This window comes from Mus caroli, unplaced genomic scaffold, assembly GCF_978045245.1.
Source record: "Mus caroli unplaced genomic scaffold, Mus_caroli_1 scaffold_5, whole genome shotgun sequence".
NCBI lineage: Eukaryota > Metazoa > Chordata > Mammalia > Rodentia > Muridae > Mus > Mus caroli.
The window spans coordinates 108,284,316-108,304,595 of NW_028227260.1; the positions used below are offsets into that span (position 1 = coordinate 108,284,316).

At 39.2% G+C, this 20,280-nt stretch overlaps 1 protein-coding gene across 1 annotated transcript in view; it reads left to right on the forward strand.

Annotated features, from left to right (window-relative positions):
- The first annotated feature begins 3,302 nt into the window (after nucleotides 1–3,302).
- The window catches only part of CUNHXorf66 (chromosome unknown CXorf66 homolog), a 33,418-nt gene continuing 16,440 nt past the window's right edge, over nucleotides 3,303–20,280 (forward strand). The window contains exon 1 of the mRNA XM_021153941.2: nucleotides 3,303–3,427. Coding sequence (XP_021009600.2) covers nucleotides 3,322–3,427 — 106 coding nt within the window. The 5' untranslated portion in view covers nucleotides 3,303–3,321. The remainder of the gene's footprint in view (nucleotides 3,428–20,280) is intronic.

Consider the following 20,280-nt stretch of genomic DNA (forward strand, 5'->3'; position numbering starts at 1 on the left):
CAGCTAAGACGATCTCCCAAAGACTTTCTTTATAACATTATTTTAATCATATCTGGACTTCTATAAAGTCACTGATTCATCTAAATAGCATTAATTTATTAAAGTTCATCTTCATGTTGATTTGCAGGAAATTTGCTCATTAGGTTGGCCTGATGCCCAGAAATCATTAAGGTATGTAATGGTTATAGGAAAAGGCATGTCAGCATTAAGAATCTATCCTGATATTAGAAATCTGAAGGCCCTGCAATTCAGAGTTTACCCACTGAAGACATGCAAACTGATGGGCCATCTCCAGAAAAGTTACTGGGATGCCTTTAACCTTTCCTAGATGACTCCTGACAGTAATTAATAGAATCTGCCTTTCGAAAAGAAAATAACACTAATGGTCTCTGAATCTTTTTCTGAGTCATTCTTCTTTTGTATTGAAGAATACAATATGTACACAGACAAATAGCTCTATGGTCCTACCTCTATAATCGTAGAAGTTCAATGGCCTTCCATCATTCTTTAGGTTTCAACTGGTAGTTCTCTTGATTGGATCATCTAATTAAATATCTTCTTCACAAGGTGGGCATTGGTGTCCGGTGCCTTTAATCCTAGCACTCAGGAGAGAGGCAGAGGCAGGCACTTCTCTATGGATTCAAAGCCATCTCTATCAATGAGTTCTAAGACAGACAGTGCTACGTAGAAAGACCCTATTTCAAATGAAAAACGATTTCTGTTTCATGTCTGTCTTAGTTTATTCCCTTTTACTTTGATAAAATATTCTAAGAAAACCAATAGAAGGGAAAAAGAGCTTGAAGCTCACAGTTCAAGGTTATAGTCCATCATGCCAGGGGAGTCAAAGCAGCAGGAATCTTAACCAGGTGATCACATCACATCTACCATAAAAAACAAAACAAAACAAAACAAAACAAAACAAAACAAAACAAAAAAACAGAGTGAGAAATGTATGAATCCTAGTGCTCAGAACACTTTCTCTATTTATGAAGTCCGGAACCAGAGGATTATTCTTGAAATATCCAGTGAACTTTCTCGGCCACAATTAATATATCTTTCAACGTCTGCCATGGACCACACCAGTCGGGTATGGGGGTCCCTGAAATGAGGTTCCTTGAAGCTAGGTGAGTAAGGATTCGGCAATGACAAACAGAAACAAACACAGAGTCAGTTTGAATCTGAGTGTATTCTGCAGCTCTCAAGCAGGGGATTAAACATTAAAAACCAAACATTACATCTCTTAGAAACTATATATCCAGTGAAACAATCACAGATACCAACAAAAATCATTTAGCACAGTAAGGCACAAAAATCATCCAAGCATTACAATTCTGAAACTATGTATTCAGTGAATCACAAACAGAACAGGTAACATCATTATAAATCATCAAAATATAATAATTCTAAAAGGATGTATTCAGTGGGGGCTGTAGTCCAAGGCTAGTGGCATATTTCCAGGTGCAGGTTAATAAATCTTTAATGGTCAGTGCTCTTAACCACTGAACTAACTTTCCAGCCCCACGATCAATTATTATTTAACATCTAGAGCCTGATTTTTTTATAATCTTCAATGTATAAATTTAAACTGTTTTAATTCTTTCTAATTAAAACTTTCTTTACCATATGCCAAAATCCACCTCCTATGACACATATTTAGCCATATGAAGTTTTATTGTTGGGAAAGTTTTTATCATAATAGTTTTGTAAATGATTTAGAAAGTAAAGCGTTGGTTTCCCTGGGGATAAGGTCACGTTAGTGGCCCCATCTCTAGGAATGGTTTCTTACCCATTATCCTCACTTAAGATCTTGGCCTAGGCTACCAGAAACATGTAAATAAGAAAAGGAATAAGAGAAAACAAGACAGATAGATTGCCATGAGAACTAGGGCTCAATATTTTTTCTACCGCAAAGAGTTCCACAACCGGTTCCAGGAGACCTCCCCCTTTTGAGGTCAATTGCCTCAGTCTGTGGAACTTGTCCCACAGATCCTCCTGGTAGTGTGGCAAACATCAATTAATATAACCAAGGTAATAATTAATATAACCAAGGTAATTACCTCTCATAGCCGTGCTCAAAGTTCCACCTCCCAGATGATTCTAGAATATGTCAAGTTGACAACTAACACTATTTCTCACGACACCTCTATCAGTTACTTTTCTATTGTTATGACAAAATGCCATGGCCAAGGCAAATAATAAAAGAAAGTATTCATTCCAAGACAGGCAAGTCCACAGAGAAACCTGTCTTTAAAAAAAAAAAAAAAAGTGGGCTGTGAAAACACTCAATATGGGACTCATGGTTCCAGAGGATGAGAGTCCATGACCATCACCACAGTAACATAGCAGCAGGCAGACAGGTATGACAAAAGCAGTCACTGAGAACTCACATATGAACCACAAGTCAAAGGAGAGAGAGAGGAGAGAGAGAGAGAGAGAGAGAGAGAGAGAGAGAGAGAGCGAGCTAACTCTATGGGCTTTTGAAACCTCAAAGTCCACTCTCAGTCACACAACTCCAAAAAGGTCATACCTCCCAATCATTCCGCCAAATAGGAACCAAGTATTCAAACATATATACCTGTGGTAGTCATTCTCATTTAAACCATTACACCATCTATGATTATAACCCTTTAATCTGCCTGATGGTACTGGCATACACATTTAACCCCAGCACTCAGAAGGTAGACGCAAGAGGATCTTTTGAGCTTGAGGCCATCCTGGTCTACAGAGTAAGCTCTAAGATGACAAGGGCTACACAGAGAAACCCTGTCTTGGAAAAATAATCCTTTAATCTTGATTTCAATTAGATGGTTTCACTAGAAAAAAATGGTTAAAAGTCACGTTAAAAATGGTTAAATGACTCCAGAGATTAAGAGCAGTGGCTACTTTTCTAGGGAATCTAGATTCAATTTGTAGCACCAACATGGTAGCTAAAAACTGTTTCTCCAATTCCAGGGGATCTGACACCGTCTTCTTGTCCCTGTGTGTACAATGTCCAAAAGATTGCATGTCCTTCTTTAAGTCCTCTATCATCATCATGAGAAGGGATTTTAGATCTAAATCTTGCTTTTCTGGTGTGATTGTATGTTCAAGTGTGGTGCACAGATACACATGCAGGCAAAACATTCTTAAACATAAAAATATAAACTTTGAAAAGTCACTTGATAAGATCCGTGCCAAAACTTGATGCTTTGCCACAGTGAGATTATGTTGTCAGTGTCTGATGCAAACTGATTGTGATGTCACAAACCCCAAGAACAGCCTGAAGCAAATAAGGTACAGCAGTAACCTTAGCCAAAGAAACATTTTGGCCACATTCTGGCCATGAAGGTTCATATTTATGTCCTATTCTTGTCCATTTGGACAATTAATTGTTTAGAGAGAAGCCATATTAATGAATCGTACACTGATACTACTACCAATACCACAGGTATGTGACTAAGCTTAAAATTTAAAAAGTATTATCTATTATGAATTTATTATATTATTAGGAATGCCAGATTAAGAAATATACTATTATAGTTGATCTACTATTATGAGGTCTTTAAGAATAATAGTAAGTACAATAGCTAATATTTTCAGTTCTATGTGAAAGTTATAAACATAAAGAACACAATTACACCTTTCTGGTCTGGGCCAGTGCCCTGAGCAGATCTCGGGCACAAACTCTGCAGTCAGTCCCACAACACCCAGAAGAAGCTCCACTCCCAGGTGCTCTAACACACCCAGGATCACAGGATTCCTGGATCCCAGGAGCTTGGTCACACCAGGATCTCAGGTTTCAAGAGGCAGATAGACTCCCAGGAGCTCTGGCACACTCAGGATCTCAGGGTCACAGGATCCCAGGATCCCAGAAACAGCTGAACTCTGAGGAGTTCTGAAACAACCAGGATCATAGGAAGGACAGGCTCCAGTCAGATATAGTGAGGGCAGGTAGCACTGGAGATAATCAGATGGTAAGAGGCAAGCATAAGAACATAAGAAATATGAAACCAAGGTTACTTAGCACCATCAGAACCCAGTTATCCCATCAAAACTAGTCCTGGACATTCAATCACACTGGAAAAGCAAGATTCAGATGTAAAATCACTTCTCATGATGATGATAGAGGACTTAAAGAAGGGCATGCAATCTTTTGGACATTGCTTTATAATGTAGGAATATGAAGGACCAGAGTCACTATGGAAATGCACTTCCCTGATTGGGGTAGACTAAACTTTGCTTCTGTGCTTCATAGCAGTGGCAAGCGCTTAGTAAAGCATTTCAGCATGAGATATTTGAGGCAAGGTGAAGTGAGAGTATCTTAGATTCAAAATCTCAACAGTGGCAAAGCCAAAAATTTTCTGTCATCATGAAAGTCAGAGAAATATTCTCAATACAGGCCTGTGGTGGTAGATAATAACTGGCAATGTTCTATGATCTATGGTTCTGAGTGCTTCTAATATGTCCTAATGAAAATCTGTTAGAGAAGAAGGAGGAGGAGGAGGGGGAGGGAGAGGGGGAGTAGGAGGAGGGGGGGATGAGGAGAAAGAGATAAATAACTCACTTAAAGAAATACAGAAAAAAAAAGAAAGAAATACAGAACACAGATAGAAGCCCTTAAAGAGAAAACACAAAATCCCTTAAAGAATTACAGGAAAACACAATCAAACAAGTGACCAAAATAAACAAAACCATCCAAAATTTAAAACTGAAAAAAGAAACAATAAAAAAATCACAAAGGGAGACAACCCTGGAGTTAGAAAAGCTAAGAAAGAGATCAGGAGACATAGATGCTTATAAGCATCACCAACAGAATACAAGAGATAGAGCAGAGAATATCAAGTGCAGAAGATAACATAGAAAACATTGGGGCTGGAGGTACGGCTCAGCAGGTAAGAGCACTGACTGCTCTTCCGAAAGTCCTAAGTTCAAATCCCAGCAACCACATGGTGGATCACAGCCATCTGATCTGATGCCCTCTTCTGGAAACAGCTATAGTGTACTTAGATATAATAATAAATTAATCTTTTAAAAAAGAAAAGAAAAGAAAAGAAAACATTGACACACCAGTCAAAGAAAATGCAAATAGCAAAATGCTCCTAACCCAAAACAGCCAGGAAATCCAGGACCCCATGAGATGACAGAACATAAGTATAACAGGTATAGAATAGAGCAAAGATTCCCAACTTAAAGGGCCACAAAATTCAAAAAAATTATAGAAGATAGTCCATCCTTTCGTCTTAGCTCCAAACTTTGTCTCTGTAACTCCATCCATGGGTATTTTATTCTCTATTCTAATGAGGAATGAAGTATCCACACGTTGGTCTTCCTTCTTGATTTTCTTTTGTTTTGCACATTGTATCTTGGGTATTCTAAATTTCTGGGCCAATATCCACTTATCAGTGGGTGCATATCTAGTGACTTCTTTTGTGATTGGGTTACCTCACTAAGGATGATATCCTCCAGATTCATCCATTTCACCAAGAATTTCATAAATTCATTGTTTTTAATAGCTGAGTAGTACTCCATTGTGTAAATGTACCACATTTTCTGTATCCATTCTTCGGTTGAAGGACAACTGGGTTGTTTCCAGATTCTGGCTATTATAAATAAGGCTGCTATGAACATAGTGGAGCATGTGTCCTTATTACCAGTTGGAACATCTTCTTAGTATATGCCCAGAAGTATTGCTGGATCTTCCGGTAGTACTATGTCCAATTTTCTGAGGAACCACCAGACTGATTTCCAAAGTGGTTGTTCAAGCTTGCAATTCCACCAACAATGGAGGAGTGTTCCTGTATCTCCACATCCTCACCAGCATCTGCTGTCACCTGAATTTTTGATCTTAGCCATTCTGACTGGTGTGAGGTGGAATCTCAGGGTTGTTTTGATTTGCATTTCCCTGATGATTAAGGATGTTGAACATTTTTTCAGGTGCTTCTCAACCATTCGTTATTCCTCAGTTGAGAATTCTTTGTTTAGCTCTGTACCCCATTTTTAATGAGGTTATTTGAATTTCTAGAGTCCAGCTTCTTGAGCTCTTTGATTATATTTGATATTAGTCCCCTGTTAGATTTAAGATTGGTAAAAATCCTTTCCCAATCTGTTGGTGGCCTATTTTTCTTATTGACAGTATCTGTTGCCTTACAGAAGCTTTGCAATTTTATGAGGTCCCATTTGTCAATTCTTGATCTTACAACACAAGCCATTGCTGTTCTGTTTAGAAATTTTTCCCCTGTGCACATATCTTTGAGGCTTTCCTCCACTTTCTCCTCTATAAGTTTCAGTGTCTTTGGTTTTATGTGAAGTTCCTTGATCCACTTTTAGACTTGAGCTTTGTACAAGGAGATAAGAATGAATCAATTCACATTCTTCTACAGGATAACTGGCAGTTGTGCCAGCACCATTTGTTATAAATGTCATCTTTTCCCCACTTAATGGTTTGAGCTCCCTTGTCAAAGATCAACTGACCACAGGTGTGTGGGTTCATTTCTGGATCTTCAATTCTATTCCATTGATCTACCTGTCTGTTGCTGTACCAGTACCATGCAGTTTTTATCACAATTGCTCTGTAGTACAGCTTGAGGTCAGGCATGGTGATTCCACCAGAGGTTCTTTTATTGTTGAGAATAGTTTTTGCTCTCCTAGGTTTTTTGTTATTCCAGATGAATTTGCAAATTGCCCTTTCTAACTCAGTGAAGAATTGAGTTGGAATTTTGATGGGGATTGCATTGAATCTATAGATTGCTTTCAGCAGGATAGCCATTTTGCCTATATTAATCCTGCCAATCCATGAGCATGGGAGATTTTCCATCTTCTGAGATCTTCTTCAAATTCTTTCTAAAGAGACTTGAAGTTTTAACATACAGATCTTTCACTTCATTAGAGTCACACCAGGGCATTTTATATTATTTGTGACTATTGTGAAGGGTGTTGTCTCCCTAACTTCTTTCTCATCCTGTTTATCCTTTGTGTAGAGAAAGGCCACTGATTTGTTTGAGTTAATTTTATATCCAGATACTGCACTGAAGCCGTTTATCAGGTTTAGGAGTTCTCTGGTGGAAATTTTAGGGTCACTTATATATACTATCATATCATCTGCAAATAGTGATATTTTGACCTCTTCCTTTCCAATTTGTATCCCCTTGATCTCCTTTTGATGTTGAATTGCTCTGGCTAAGACTTCAAGTAATATATTGAATAGGTAGGTAGAAAGTGGGCAGCCTAATCCCTTATTTTAGTGGGATTTCTTCGAGTTTCTCTACATTGAGTTTGTTGTTGGCTACTGGTTTGCTGTATATTGCTTTTATCATGTTTAGGTATGGGCTTTGAATTCCTAATCTTTTATCATGAAGGGGTGTTGGATTTTGTCAAATGATTCCTCAGCATCTAACGAGATGATCATGTGATTTTTGTCTTTGAGTTTGTTTATATAGTGGATTACATTGATGGATTTTTGTATATTAAACCATCCCTGAATCTCTGGGATGAAGCCTTTTTGGTCATGATGGATGATCATTTTGATGTGTTCTTGGATTCACTTTGCAAGGATTTTATTGAGTATTTTTGCATTGATATTCATAAGGGAAATTGGACTGAGGTTCTCTTTCTTTGTTGGATCTTTGTGTGGTTTAGATATCAGAGTAATTGTGGCTTCATAGGATGAATTGTGTAGAGTACCTTCTGGTTCTATTTTGTGGAATAGTTTGAGGAGAGTTGGAATTAGGTCTTCTTTGAAGATCTGATAGAACTCTGCACTAAACCCATCTGGCCCTGGGATTTTTTTGGTTGGAAGACTATTAATGACTGCTTCTATTTCTTTAGGGGAAATGGGACTGTTTAGGTCATTAATATGATCCTGATTTAACTTTGGTACCTGGTATCTGTCTAGGAAGTTATCCATTTCATCCAGGTTTTCCAGTTTTGTTGAGTATAGCCTTTGGTAGAAGGATCTGATGGTGTTTTGGATGTCTTCAGGATCTGTTGTTATGTCTCCTTTTTCATTTCTAATTTTGTTAATTAGGATACTGTCCCTGTGCCCTCTAGTTAGTCTGGCTAAGGGTTTATCTATCTTGTTGATTTTCTCAAAGAACCAGTTCCTGGTCTGGTTGATTCTTTGAATAGTTCTTTTTGTTTCCACTTGGTTGATTTCATCCCTAAATTTAATTATTTCCTGCCGTCTACTCCTCATGGGTGAATTTGGTTCCTTTTGTTCTAGAGCTTTTAGGTGTGCTGTAAGGCTGCTAGTGTATGCTTTCTCTAGTTTCTTTTTGGAGGCACTCAGGGCTATGAGTTTTCCTCTTAGGACTGCTGTTATTGTGTCCCATAAGTTTGGGTATGTTGTGGCTTCATTTTCACTAAACTCTAAAAAGTCTTTAATTTCTTTCTTTACTTCTTCTTTGACCAAGTAGAGAGTAGAGTGTTGTTCATTTTCCACATGAATGTTGGCTTTCTATTATTTATGCTGTTATTGAAGATCAGCCTTAGTCCGTGGTGATCTGATAGGATGCATGGAATAATTTCAATATTTTTGTATCTGATTAAGTCCTCTTTTGTGACTGATTATATGGTCAATTTGGGAGGAGGTACCATGAGGTGCTGAGAAGAAGGTATATCTTTTGTTTGAGGATAAAATGTTATGTAGATATTTGTTTCATAACATCTGTTTGTGTCCATGTGTCTCTGTTTAGTTTCTGTTTCCATGATCTGTCCATTTGTGAAAGTGGAGTGTTGAAGTCTCAATGTATGCTTTGTGCTTTACTAAAGTTTCTTTAATGATTGTGGCTGCCCTTGCATTTGGAGCATAGATATTTAGAATTGAAAGTTCATCTTGGTAGATTTTACCTTTGATGAATATGAAGTGCCTCTCCTTGTCTTTTTTGATAACTTTGGGTTGGACGTCAATTTTATTTGATACTAGAATGGCTACTCTAGCTTGTTTGTTCAGACCATTTGCTTGGAAAATTGTTTTCCAGCCTTCCACTCTGAGATAGTGTCTGTATTTTTCCCTGATGTGAGTTTCCTGTAAGCAGCAAAGTGTTGGGTCCTATTTGTGTAGGCAGTCTATTATCTATGTCTTTTTATTGGAGAATTGAGTCCATTGATATTAAGAGAAATTAAAGAAAAGTAATTGTTGCTTCCTGTTACTTTTGTTGTTAAAGTTGGGATTCTGTTCTTGGGGCTGTTTTCTTTTAGGTTTGTTGAAGGATTACTTTCTTGCTTTTTCTATGGTGTAATTTCCATCCTTGTGTTGGTGTTTTCCCTTTATTATCCTTTGAAGGGGTGAATTCGTGAAAAGACATTATGTGAATTTGGTTTTATCATGGAATACTTTTGTTTCTCCATCTATGGTAATTGTGAGTTTTGTTGGGTATAGTAGCCTGGGCTGGCATTTGTGTTCTCTTAGGGTCTGTATAACATCTGTCCAGGATCTTCTGGCTTTCATAGTCTCTGGTGAGAAGTCTGGTGTAATTCTAATAGGCCTGCCTTTATATGTTACTTGACCTTTTTCCCTTACTGCTTTTAATATCCTATCTTTATTTAGTGCATTGTTATTATTATGTGTCAGGAGGGATTTCTTTTCTGGTCCAGTCTATTTGGAGTTCTGTAGGCTTCTTGTATGTTCATGGGCATCTCTTTCTTTAGGTTTGGGAAGTTTTCTTCTATAATTTTGTTGAAGATTTTTCCTGGCCCTTTAAGTTGAAAATCTTCATTCTCTTCTACTACTCATGAGTACTACTCATCTACTCCTATTATCCGTAGGTTTGGTCTTCTCATTGTGTCCTGGATTTCCTGGATGTTTTGAGTTAGGATCTTTTTGCATTTTGCATTTTCTTTGATTGTTGTGTCCATGTTCTCTATGGATCTTCTGCATCTGAGATTCTCTCTTCCATCTCTTGTATTCTGTTGCTGATGCTCGCATCTATGGTTCCAGATTTCTTTCCTAGGGTTTATATCTCCAGAATTGTCTCCCTTTGGGTTTTCTTTATTGTTTCTACTTCCCTTTTTAGGTCTTGGATGGTTTTGTTAAAATCTGTCACCTGTTTGGTTGTGGTTTCCCGTAATTCTTTAAGAGATTTTGTGTTTCCTCTTTAAGGACTTCTAACTGTTTAGCAGTGTTTTCCTGTAATTCTTTAAGGACTTCTACCTCTTTAGCAGTGTTCTCCTGTATTTCTTTAAGCGAGTTATTATGCCCTTCTTAAAGTCCTCTACCAGCATCATGAGATATTATTTTAAATCCGAATCTTGCTTTTCGGGTGTGTTGGAGTATCCAGGACTGGATGAGGTGTGAGTGCTGGGTTCTGATGATGGTGAGCGGTCTTGGTTTTTGTTAGTAAGATTCTTATCTTTGCCTTTCGCCATCTGGTAATCTCTGGTGTTAGTTGTTATAGCTGTCTCTGACTGGACCTTGTTCCTCCTGTTATTCTGTTAGCCTCTGTCAGCAGATCTGGGAATCCAGCTCTCTCCTGAGTCTCAGTGGTTTGCAGGCAAGCTCTCCTCTTGCATGGAAGGTACACAGAGTTTGGCTCTCAGATCTGCCTCCTGGCTGAAGATGAAGGCTAGAAACAGGGCCTGTCCCAGAAGCTGTGTTGCTCCTGCAGTCTGAGCGCTCACCTGTGCAGACTGGTCTCTGTGGGACCCGGGATACAAGATGGCTCTCTCACCTGCTCTGGCAGTCAGAGCCCTCCCAGGCGGCCACCTCTCCTCTAGTGGGGAAGGACCCTCTATGATTCTTTGGAGTTGATATTGTATTCCACTCACCTGTGACGCCGAGGTCCTTGGTGTGCTATGGGTCCTGCAGTGTGGAGAATTCTCTAGGGACCTTGGCACCCTCCCCCCAGGTTCACTAGGAAGATGGCAGAGCTGGCCCCAACCAGAAAGAATCCCAGCCTCTGGTCAGGCTGGGTTCCTTTGTCCCTTTTCCTGCTGGCACAAGACCCTCAGCAATTCTTTGGAGCTGATGTTGCATTCCACTCACCTGTGATCCTGAGGTCCTGGGTGTGCTAGGGGTCCTGCAGAGTGGAGAGAGTCCTCTGGGGTCCTTGGCCCCCTCCACCAGGTTCATGTGGAAAATCTTTAGTAAAGTTTCTTTTATGAATGAGTGTGCTGTTGCATTTGCAGCATAGATATTCAGAATTGAGAGTTCATCTTGGTAGATTTTCCCTTTGACCATTATGAATTGTCCTTCCTTAACTTTTTTGATAACTTCAGGTTGAAAATTCATTTTGTTCGGTGAATGGCTACCATTTGCTTGGAAACTTGTTTTCCAACCTTTTATTTTGAGGTAGTGTCTGCCATTGTCACTGAGGGGTGTTTCCTGTATGCAGGAAAATGCTGGATCCTACTTACATATACAGTCTGTTAGTCTACGTCTTTTGGCAGGGAATTGAGTCCATTGATGTTAAGAGATATTAAGGAAAAGTGATTGTTACTTCCTGTTACTTTTGTTGTTAGAGGTGGAATCATGTTTGCGTGGCTATCTTTTTTTGGGTTTGTTGAAAAATTACTTTCTTGCTTTTTTTCTAGGGTGCAGTTTCCCTCCTTCTGTTGGTGTTTTCCATGTTTTATCCTTCGTAGGGCTGAATTTATAGAAAGATATTGTGTAAATTTGGTCTTTTTTTTAAGTTTTCTTTTTTGTAAAAATTTTTAATATTTTTTATTACATATTTTCCTCAATTACATTTCCAATGCTATCCCAAAAGTCCCCCATACACCCCCACTTCCCTACCCACCCATTCCCATTCTTTTGGCCCTGGCATTCCCCTATATTGGGGCATATAAAGTTTGCAAGTCCAATGGGCCTCTCTTTCCAGTGATGGCCGACTAGGCCATCTTTCGATACATATGCAGCTAGAGACAAGAGCTCCGGGGTACTGGTTAGTTCATCATGTTGTTCCACCTATAGGGTTGCAGATCCCTTTAGCTCCTTGGGTACTTTCTCTAGCTTCTCCATTGGGAGCCCTGTGATCCATCCAATAGCTGACTGTGAACATCCACTCCTGTGTTTGCTAGGCCCCGGCATCATCTCACAAGAGACAGCTATATTTGGGTCCTTTCAGCAAAATCTTGCTAGTGTATGCAATGGTGTCAGCGTTTAGAAGCTGATTATGGGATGGATCCCTGGATACAGCAGTCTCTAAATGGTCCATCCTTTCATCACAGCTACGAACTTTGTCTCTGTAACTCCTTCCCTGGGTGTTTTGTTCCCAATTCTAAGAAGGGGCATAGTGTCCACACTTTGGTCTTCATTCTTCTTGAGTTTCATACGTTTAGCAAATTGTATCTTATATCTTGGGTATCCTATTTTTGGGCTAATATCCACTTATCAGTGAATACATATTGTGTGAGTTCCTTTGTGATTGTGTTACCTCACTCAAGATGATGCCCTCCAGGTCCATCCATTTGGCTAGGAATTTCATAAATTCATTCTTTTTAATAGCTGAATAGTACTCCATTGTGTAAATGTACCATAATTTCTGTATCCATTCCTCTGTTGAGGGGCATCTGGGTTCTTTCCAGCTTCTGGCTATTATAAATAAGGCTGCTATGAACATAGTGGAGCATGTGTCCTTCTTACCGGTTGGGACATCTTCTGGATATATGCCCAGGAGAGGTATTGCTGGATCCTCCGGTAGTACTATGTCCAATTTTCTGAGGAACCGCCAGACTGATTTCCAGAGTGGTTGTACAAGCTTGCAATCCCACCAACAATGGAGGAGTGTTCCTCTTTCTCCACATCCTCGCCAGCATCTGCTGTCACCTGAATTTTTGATCTTAGCCATTCTGACTGGTGTGAGGTTGAATCTCAGGGTTGTTTTGACTTGCATTTCCCTGATGATTAAGGATGTTGAACATTTTTTCAGGTGCTTCTCTGCCATTCGGTATTCCTCAGGTGAGAATTCTTTGTTCAGTTCTGAGCCCCATTTTTTCATGGGGTTATTTGATTTTCTGGAGTCCATCTTCTTGAGTTCTTTATATATATTGGATATTAGTCCCTTATCTGATTTAGGATAGGTAAAGATCCTTTCCAAATCTGTTGGTGGTTTTTTTGTCTTATTGAGTAAATTTGGTCTTATCATGGAATATCTTGTTTTCTCCATATATGGTAATTGAGAGTTTTGCTGAGTATAGTAGCCTGGACTGGTATTTGTGTTCTCTTAGGGTCTGAATGACATCTGCCCGGGATTTTATTATCTTTCATAGTCTCTGGGGAGACATCTAGTGTAATTCTAATAGGTTTGCCTTTATATGTTACCTGACCTTTTTTCCCTTACTGCTTTTAATATTCTTTCTTTGTTTTGTGCACTTGGTGTTTTGATTATTATGTGATAGGAGGAATTTCTTTTCTGGTCCAGTCTACTTGGAGTTCTGTAGGCTTCTTATATGTTCATGGGCATCTCTTTCTTTAGGTTAGGGAAGTTTTCTTCTATAATTTTGTTGGCTCTTCCAGCCGGACCAGCACCAGGGTAGCTAGAGCGCAGGGTCGGCTGACACCCGCCAGCTACCCAGGACCCCCGCCACAGGATTTTGAGACTGCTGGTGAGTGGAACACAGCTTCTGCTCCAGTCCAATCACGCGGGACCTGAGACTGCTTTGGTTGGGGAGGCAGAAATCCGCCCTCAGTAGGGCCACAAGCCTCTCCGGTCAGAAAAGCGCCGGGGTAGCTAGGGCGCAGGGTCGGCTGACACTCGCCAGCTACCCACAACACCCGCCACAGGATCTTAAGACTTCTGGTGAGTGGAACACAGCTTCTGCTCCAATCTTTAAACAGTGACAACGACAACAACTAACCCCAGAGATTACCAGATGGCGAAAGGTAAACGTAATAATCTTACTAACAGAAACCAAGACCACTCACCATCATCAGAACCCAGCACTCCCACTTCGCCCAGTCCAGGGCACCCCAACACACCGGAAAAGCTAGACACGGATCTAAAAGCATATCTCATGATGATGGTAGAAGACTTCAAGAAGGACTTTAATAACACACTTAAAGAAATACAAAGGAACACTGGTAAACAGGTAGAAGACAGTAAAGAGGAAGCACAAAAATCCCTTAAAGAATTGCAGGAGAACACTGCTAAAGAGTTACAAATCCTTAAAGAAAAACAGGATAACATAATCAAACAGGTAGAAGTCCTTACAGAAAAACAGGAAAACACATCCAAACAGATGTTGGAAGTGAACAAAACCATACTAGACCTAAAAAGGGAAGTAGACACAATAAAGAAAACCCAAAATGAGGCAACACTGGAGATAGAAACCCTAGGAAAAAAATCTGGAACCATAGATCAGCAACAGAATACAAGAGATGGAAGAGAGAATCTCAGGTGCAGAAGATTCCATAGAGAACATCGGCACAACAATCAAGGAAAATGTAAAATGCAAAAAGATCCTAACTCAAAACATCCAAGAAATACAGGACACAATGAGAAGACCAAACCTACGGATAATAGGAGTGGATGAGAATGAAGATTTTCAACTCAAAGGACCAGCAAACATCTTCAACAAAATTATAGAAGAAAACTTCCCAAATCTAAAGAAAGAGATGCCCATGAACATACAAGAAGGCTACAGAACTCCAAATAGACTGGACCAGAAAAGAAATACCTCCCGACACATAATAATCAGAACAACAAATGCTCTAAATAAAGACATAATACTAAAAGCAGTAAGAGAATAAGGCCAAGTAACATATAAAGGCAAGCCTATCAGAATTACACCAGATTTCTCACCAGAGACTATGAAAGCCAGAAGATCCTGGATGGATGTTATACAGACACTAAAAGAACACAAACTCCAGCCCAGGCTACTATACCCAGCCAAACTCTCAATTAACATAGATGGAGAAACCAAAGTATTCCACAACAAAAACCAAATTCACACATTATCTCTCCACGAATCCAGCCCTTCAAAGGATAATAAATGAAAAAAAACCAATACAAGGACAGGAACCACGCCCTAGAAACTACAAGAAGGTAATCCCTCAACAAACCTAAAAGAAGACAGCCACAAGAACAGAATGCCAACTTTAACAACAAAAATAACAGGAAACAACAATTACTTTTCCTTAATATCTCTTAATATCAATGGACTCAACTCCCCGATAAAAAGACATAGACTAACAAACTGGCTACACAAACAAGACCCAACATTTTGCTGCTTACAGGAAACTCATCTCAGAGAAAAAGATAGACACTACCTCAGAATGAAAGGCTGGAAAACAATTTTCCAAGCAAATAGTATGAAGAAACAAGCTGGAGTAGCCATTCTAATATCTGATAAGATTGACTTCCAACCCAAAGTCATTAAAAAAGACAGGGAGGGATACTTCATACTCATCAAAGGTAAAATCCTCCAAGAGGAACTATCAATCCTGAATATCTATGCTCCAAATACAAAGGAAGCCACATTCATTAAAAAAACTTTAGTAAATCTCAAAGCACACATTGCATCTCATACAATAATAGTGGGAGACTTCAACACACCACTTTCACCAATGGACAGATCATGGAAACAGAAACTAAACAGGGACACAGTGAAACTAATAGAAATTATGAATCAAATGGATCTGGCAGATATGTACAGAACATTCTATCCTAAAACAAAAGGATATACCTTCTTTTCAGCACCTCATGGTACCTTCTCCAAAATTGACCACATAATTGGTCACAAAACAGGCCTCAACAGATACAAAAATATTGAAATTGTCCCATGCATCCTATCAGATCACCATGGACTAAGGCTGATCTTCAATAACAAAATAAATAATAGAAAGCCAACCTTCACGTGGAAACTGAACAACACTCTTCTCAATGATACCTTGGTCAAGGAAGGAATAAAGAAAGAAATTAAGGACTTTTTAGAGTTCAATGAAAATGAAGCCACAACATACCCAAACTTATGGGACGCAATGAAAGCATTTCTAAGAGGAAAACTCATAGCTCTGAGTGCCTCCAAAAGGAAACTAGAGAGAGCACACATTAGCAGCTTGACAACACACCTAAAAGCACTAGAACAAAAGGAAGCAAATTCACCCAAGAGGAGTAGACGGCAGGAAATAATCAAACTCAGGGGCGAAATCAACCAAGTGGAAACAAGAAGAACTATTCAAAGAATCAACCAATCAAGGAGCTGGTTCTTTGAGAAAATCAACAAGATAGATAAACCCTTAGCCAGACTCACTAGAGGGCAAAGGGAAAGCATCCTAATTAACAAAATCAGAAATGAAAAAGGAAACATAACAACAGATCCTGAAGACATCCAAAACACCATCAGATCCTTCTACCAAAGGCTATACTCAACAAAACTGGAGAACCTGGATGAAATGGAGAAGTTCCTAGACAGATACCAGGTACCAAAGTTGAATCAAGATCAGGTTAATGATCTAAACAGCCCTATATCCCCCAAAGAAATAGAAGCAGTCATTAATAGTCTCCCAACTAAAAAAAGCCCAGGACCAGATGGGTTTAGTGCAGAGTTCTATCAGACCTTCAAAGAAGATCTAATCCCAGTTCTTCACAAACTATTCCACAAAATAGAAACAGAAGGTACTCTACCCAACTCATTCTATGAAGCCACAATTACTCTGATACCTAAACCACAATAAGACCCAACAAAGATAGAAAACTTCAGACCAATATCCCTTATGAATATTGATGCAAAAATCCTCAATAAAGTTCTTGCTAACCGAATCCAAGAACACATGAAAACAATCATCCATCCTGACCAAGTAGGTTTCATCCCAGGGATGCAGGGATGGTTCAAAATACGGAAATCCATCAACATAATCCAGTATATAAACAAACTCAAAGACAAAAACCACATGGTCATCTCGTTAGATGCGGAAAAAGCATTTGACAAGATCCAACACCCATTCATGATAAAAGTCTTGGAAAGATCAGGAATTCAAGGCCCATATCTAAACATGATAAAAGCAATCTACAGCAAACCAGTAGCCAACATCAAAGTAAATGGTGAGAAGCTTGAAGCAATCCCTCTAAAATCAGGGACTAGACAAGGCTGTCCACTTTCTCCATACCTATTCAACATAGTACTTGAAGTCCTAGCCAGAGCAATTCGACAACAAAAGGAAATCAAAGGGATACAAATTGGAAAAGATGAAGTCAAAATATCACTTTTTGCAGATGATATGATAGTATATATAAGTGACCCTAAAAATTCCACCAGAGAACTCTTAAGCCTGATAAACAGCTTCAGTGAAGTAGCTGGATATAAAATTAACTCAAACAAATCAATGGACTTTCTCTACACAAAGAATAAACAGGCTGAGAAAGAAATTAGGGAAACAACACCCTTCTCAATAGTCACAAATAATATAAAATATCTTGGCGTGACTCTAACTAAGGAAGTGAAAGATCTGTATAATAAAAACTTCAAGTCTCTGAAGAAAGAAATTCTAGAAGATCTCAGAAGATGGAAAGATCTCCCATGCTCATGGATTGGCAGGATCAACATTGTAAAAATGGCTATCTTGCCAAAAGCAATCTACAGATTCAATGGAATCCCCATCAAAATTCCAACTCAATTCTTCAACGAATTAGAAAGAGCAATCTGCAAATTCATCTGGAATAACAAAAAACCTAGGATAGCAAAAACTCTTCTCAAGGATAAAAGAACCTCTGGTGGAATCACCATGCCGGACCTAAAGCTCTACTACAGAGCAATTGTGATAAAAACTGCATGGTACTGGTATAGTGACAGACAAATAGACCAATGGAATAGAATTGAAGACCCAGAAATGAACCCACACACCTACGGTCACTTGATCTTCGACAAGGGAGCTAAAAACATCCAGTGGAAGAAAGACAGCATTTTCAACAAATGGTGCTGGCACAACTGGTTGTTAACATGTAGAAGAATGCGAATCGATCCATTCCTATCTCCTTGTACTAAGGTCAAGTCTAAGTGGATCAAGGAACTTCACATAAAACCAGAGACACTGAAACTTATAGAGGAGAAAGTGGGGAAAAGCCTTGAAGATATGGGCACAGGGGAAAAATTCTTGAATAGAACAGTAATAGCTTGTGCTGTAAGATTGAGAATTGACAAGTGGGACCTCATGAAACTGCAAAGCTTCTGCAAGGCTAAAGACACCATCAATAAGACAAAAAAAAACACCAACAGATTGGGAAAGGATCTTCACCTATCCTAAATCAGATAAGGGACTAATATCCAATATATATAAAGAACTCAAGAAGGTGGACACCAGAAAGTCAAATAACCCCATTAAAAAATGGGGCTCAGAACTGAACAAAGAATTCTCACCTGAGGAATACCGAAAGGCAGAGAAGCACCTGAAAAAATGTTCAACATCCTTAATCATCAGGGAAATGCAAATCAAAACAACCCTGAGATTCCACCTCACACCAGTCAGAATGGCTAAGATCAAAAATTCAGGTGACAGCAGATGCTGGCGAGGATGTGGAGAAAGAGGAACACTCCTCCATTGTTGGTGGGATTGCAAGCTTGTACAACCACTCTGGAAATCAGTCTGGCGGTTCCTCAAAAAATTGGACATAGTACTACCGGAGGATCCAGCAATACCTCTCCTGGGCATATATCCAGAAGATGTCCCAACCGGTAAAAAGGACACATGCTCCACTATGTTCATAGCAGCCCTATTTATAATAGCCAGATGCTGGAAAGAACCCAGATGTCCCTCAACAGAGGAATGGATACAGAAATTATGGTACATTTACACAATGGAGTACTACTCAGCTATTAAAAAGAATGAATTTATGAAATTCCTAGCCAAATGGATGGACCTGGAGGGCATCATCTTGAGTGAGGTAACACAATCACAAAAGAACTCACACAATATGTATTCACTGATAAGTGGATATTAGCCCAAAACTTAGGATACCCATAATATAAGATACAATTTACTAAACGCATGAAACTCAAGAAGAATGAAGACCAAAGTGTGGACACTGTGCCCCTTCTTAGAATTGGGAACAAAACACCCAGGGAAGGAGTTACAGAGACAAAGTTCGTAGCTGTGATGAAAGGATGGACCATTTAGAGACTGCCGTATCCAGGGATCCTTCCCATAAGCAGCTTCTAAACGCTGACACCATTGCATACACTAGCAAGATTTTGCTGAAAGGACCCAAATATAGCTGTCTCTTGTGAGACGATGCTGGGGCCTAGCAAACACAGGAGTGGATGTTTACAGTCAGCTATTGGATGTATCACAGGGCTCCCAATGGAGAAGCTAGAGAAAGTACCCAAGGAGCTAAAGGGATCTGCAACCCTATTGTTGGAACAACATGATGTACTAATCAGAACCCTGGAGCTCTTGTCGCTAGCTGCATATGTATCGAAAGATGGCCTAGTTGGCCATCATTAGAAAGAGAGGCCCATTGGACTTGCAAACTTTATATGCCCCAATATAGGGGAATGCCAGGGCCAAAAGAATGGGAATGGGTGGGTAGGGAAGTGGGGGGCGCTATGGGGGACTTTTGGGATAGCATTGGAAATGTAACTGAGGAAAATATGTAATAAAAATATTAAAAATTAAAAAAAAATTTGTTGAAGATATTTCCTGACCCTTTAAGTTGGGAATCTTCACTCTCTTCTATACCTGTTATTCTTAGGTTTTTTCTTCTTATTGTGTCCTGGATTTTCTGGATGTTTTGGGTTAGGAGCTTTTTGCTTTCTGCATTTTCTTCGACTGTTGTGTCAATGTTTTCTATGTTATCTTCTGCTCCTGATATTCTCTCCTCTATCTCTTGTATTCTGTTGGTGATGCTTGCATCTATGACTCCTGATCTCTTTCTTAGGTTTTGTAACTCCAGGGTTGTCTCCCATTGTGATTTCTTTATTGTTTCTGTTTTAATTTTTAGATCTTAGATGGTTTTGTTCATTTTCTTCACCTGTTTGATTGTATTTCCTATAATTCTTTAAGGGATTTTTGTGTTTTCTCTTTAAGGGCTTCCAATTGTTTACCTGTGTTCTCCTGTATTTCTTTAAGGGCGTTATTTATGTACTCTATCATTATCACGAGAAGTGATTTTTAGATCTGAATCTTGCTTTTCCACTGTGATAGTATATCCAGGACTTGCTATTGTGGGAGAATTGGGTTCTGATGATGCCAAGTAATCTTGTTTTCTGTTGTTTATGTTCTTAGGCTTGCCTCCTGCCATCTGATTATCTCTAGTACTACTTGCCCTTGATATATCTGACTAGAGTCTATCCTTTCTGTGATCCTGGTTGTGTCAGAATCCTCAGAGTTCAGTTGCCTCTGTGATCCTGGGATTCTGGGATTCTGGGATCCTG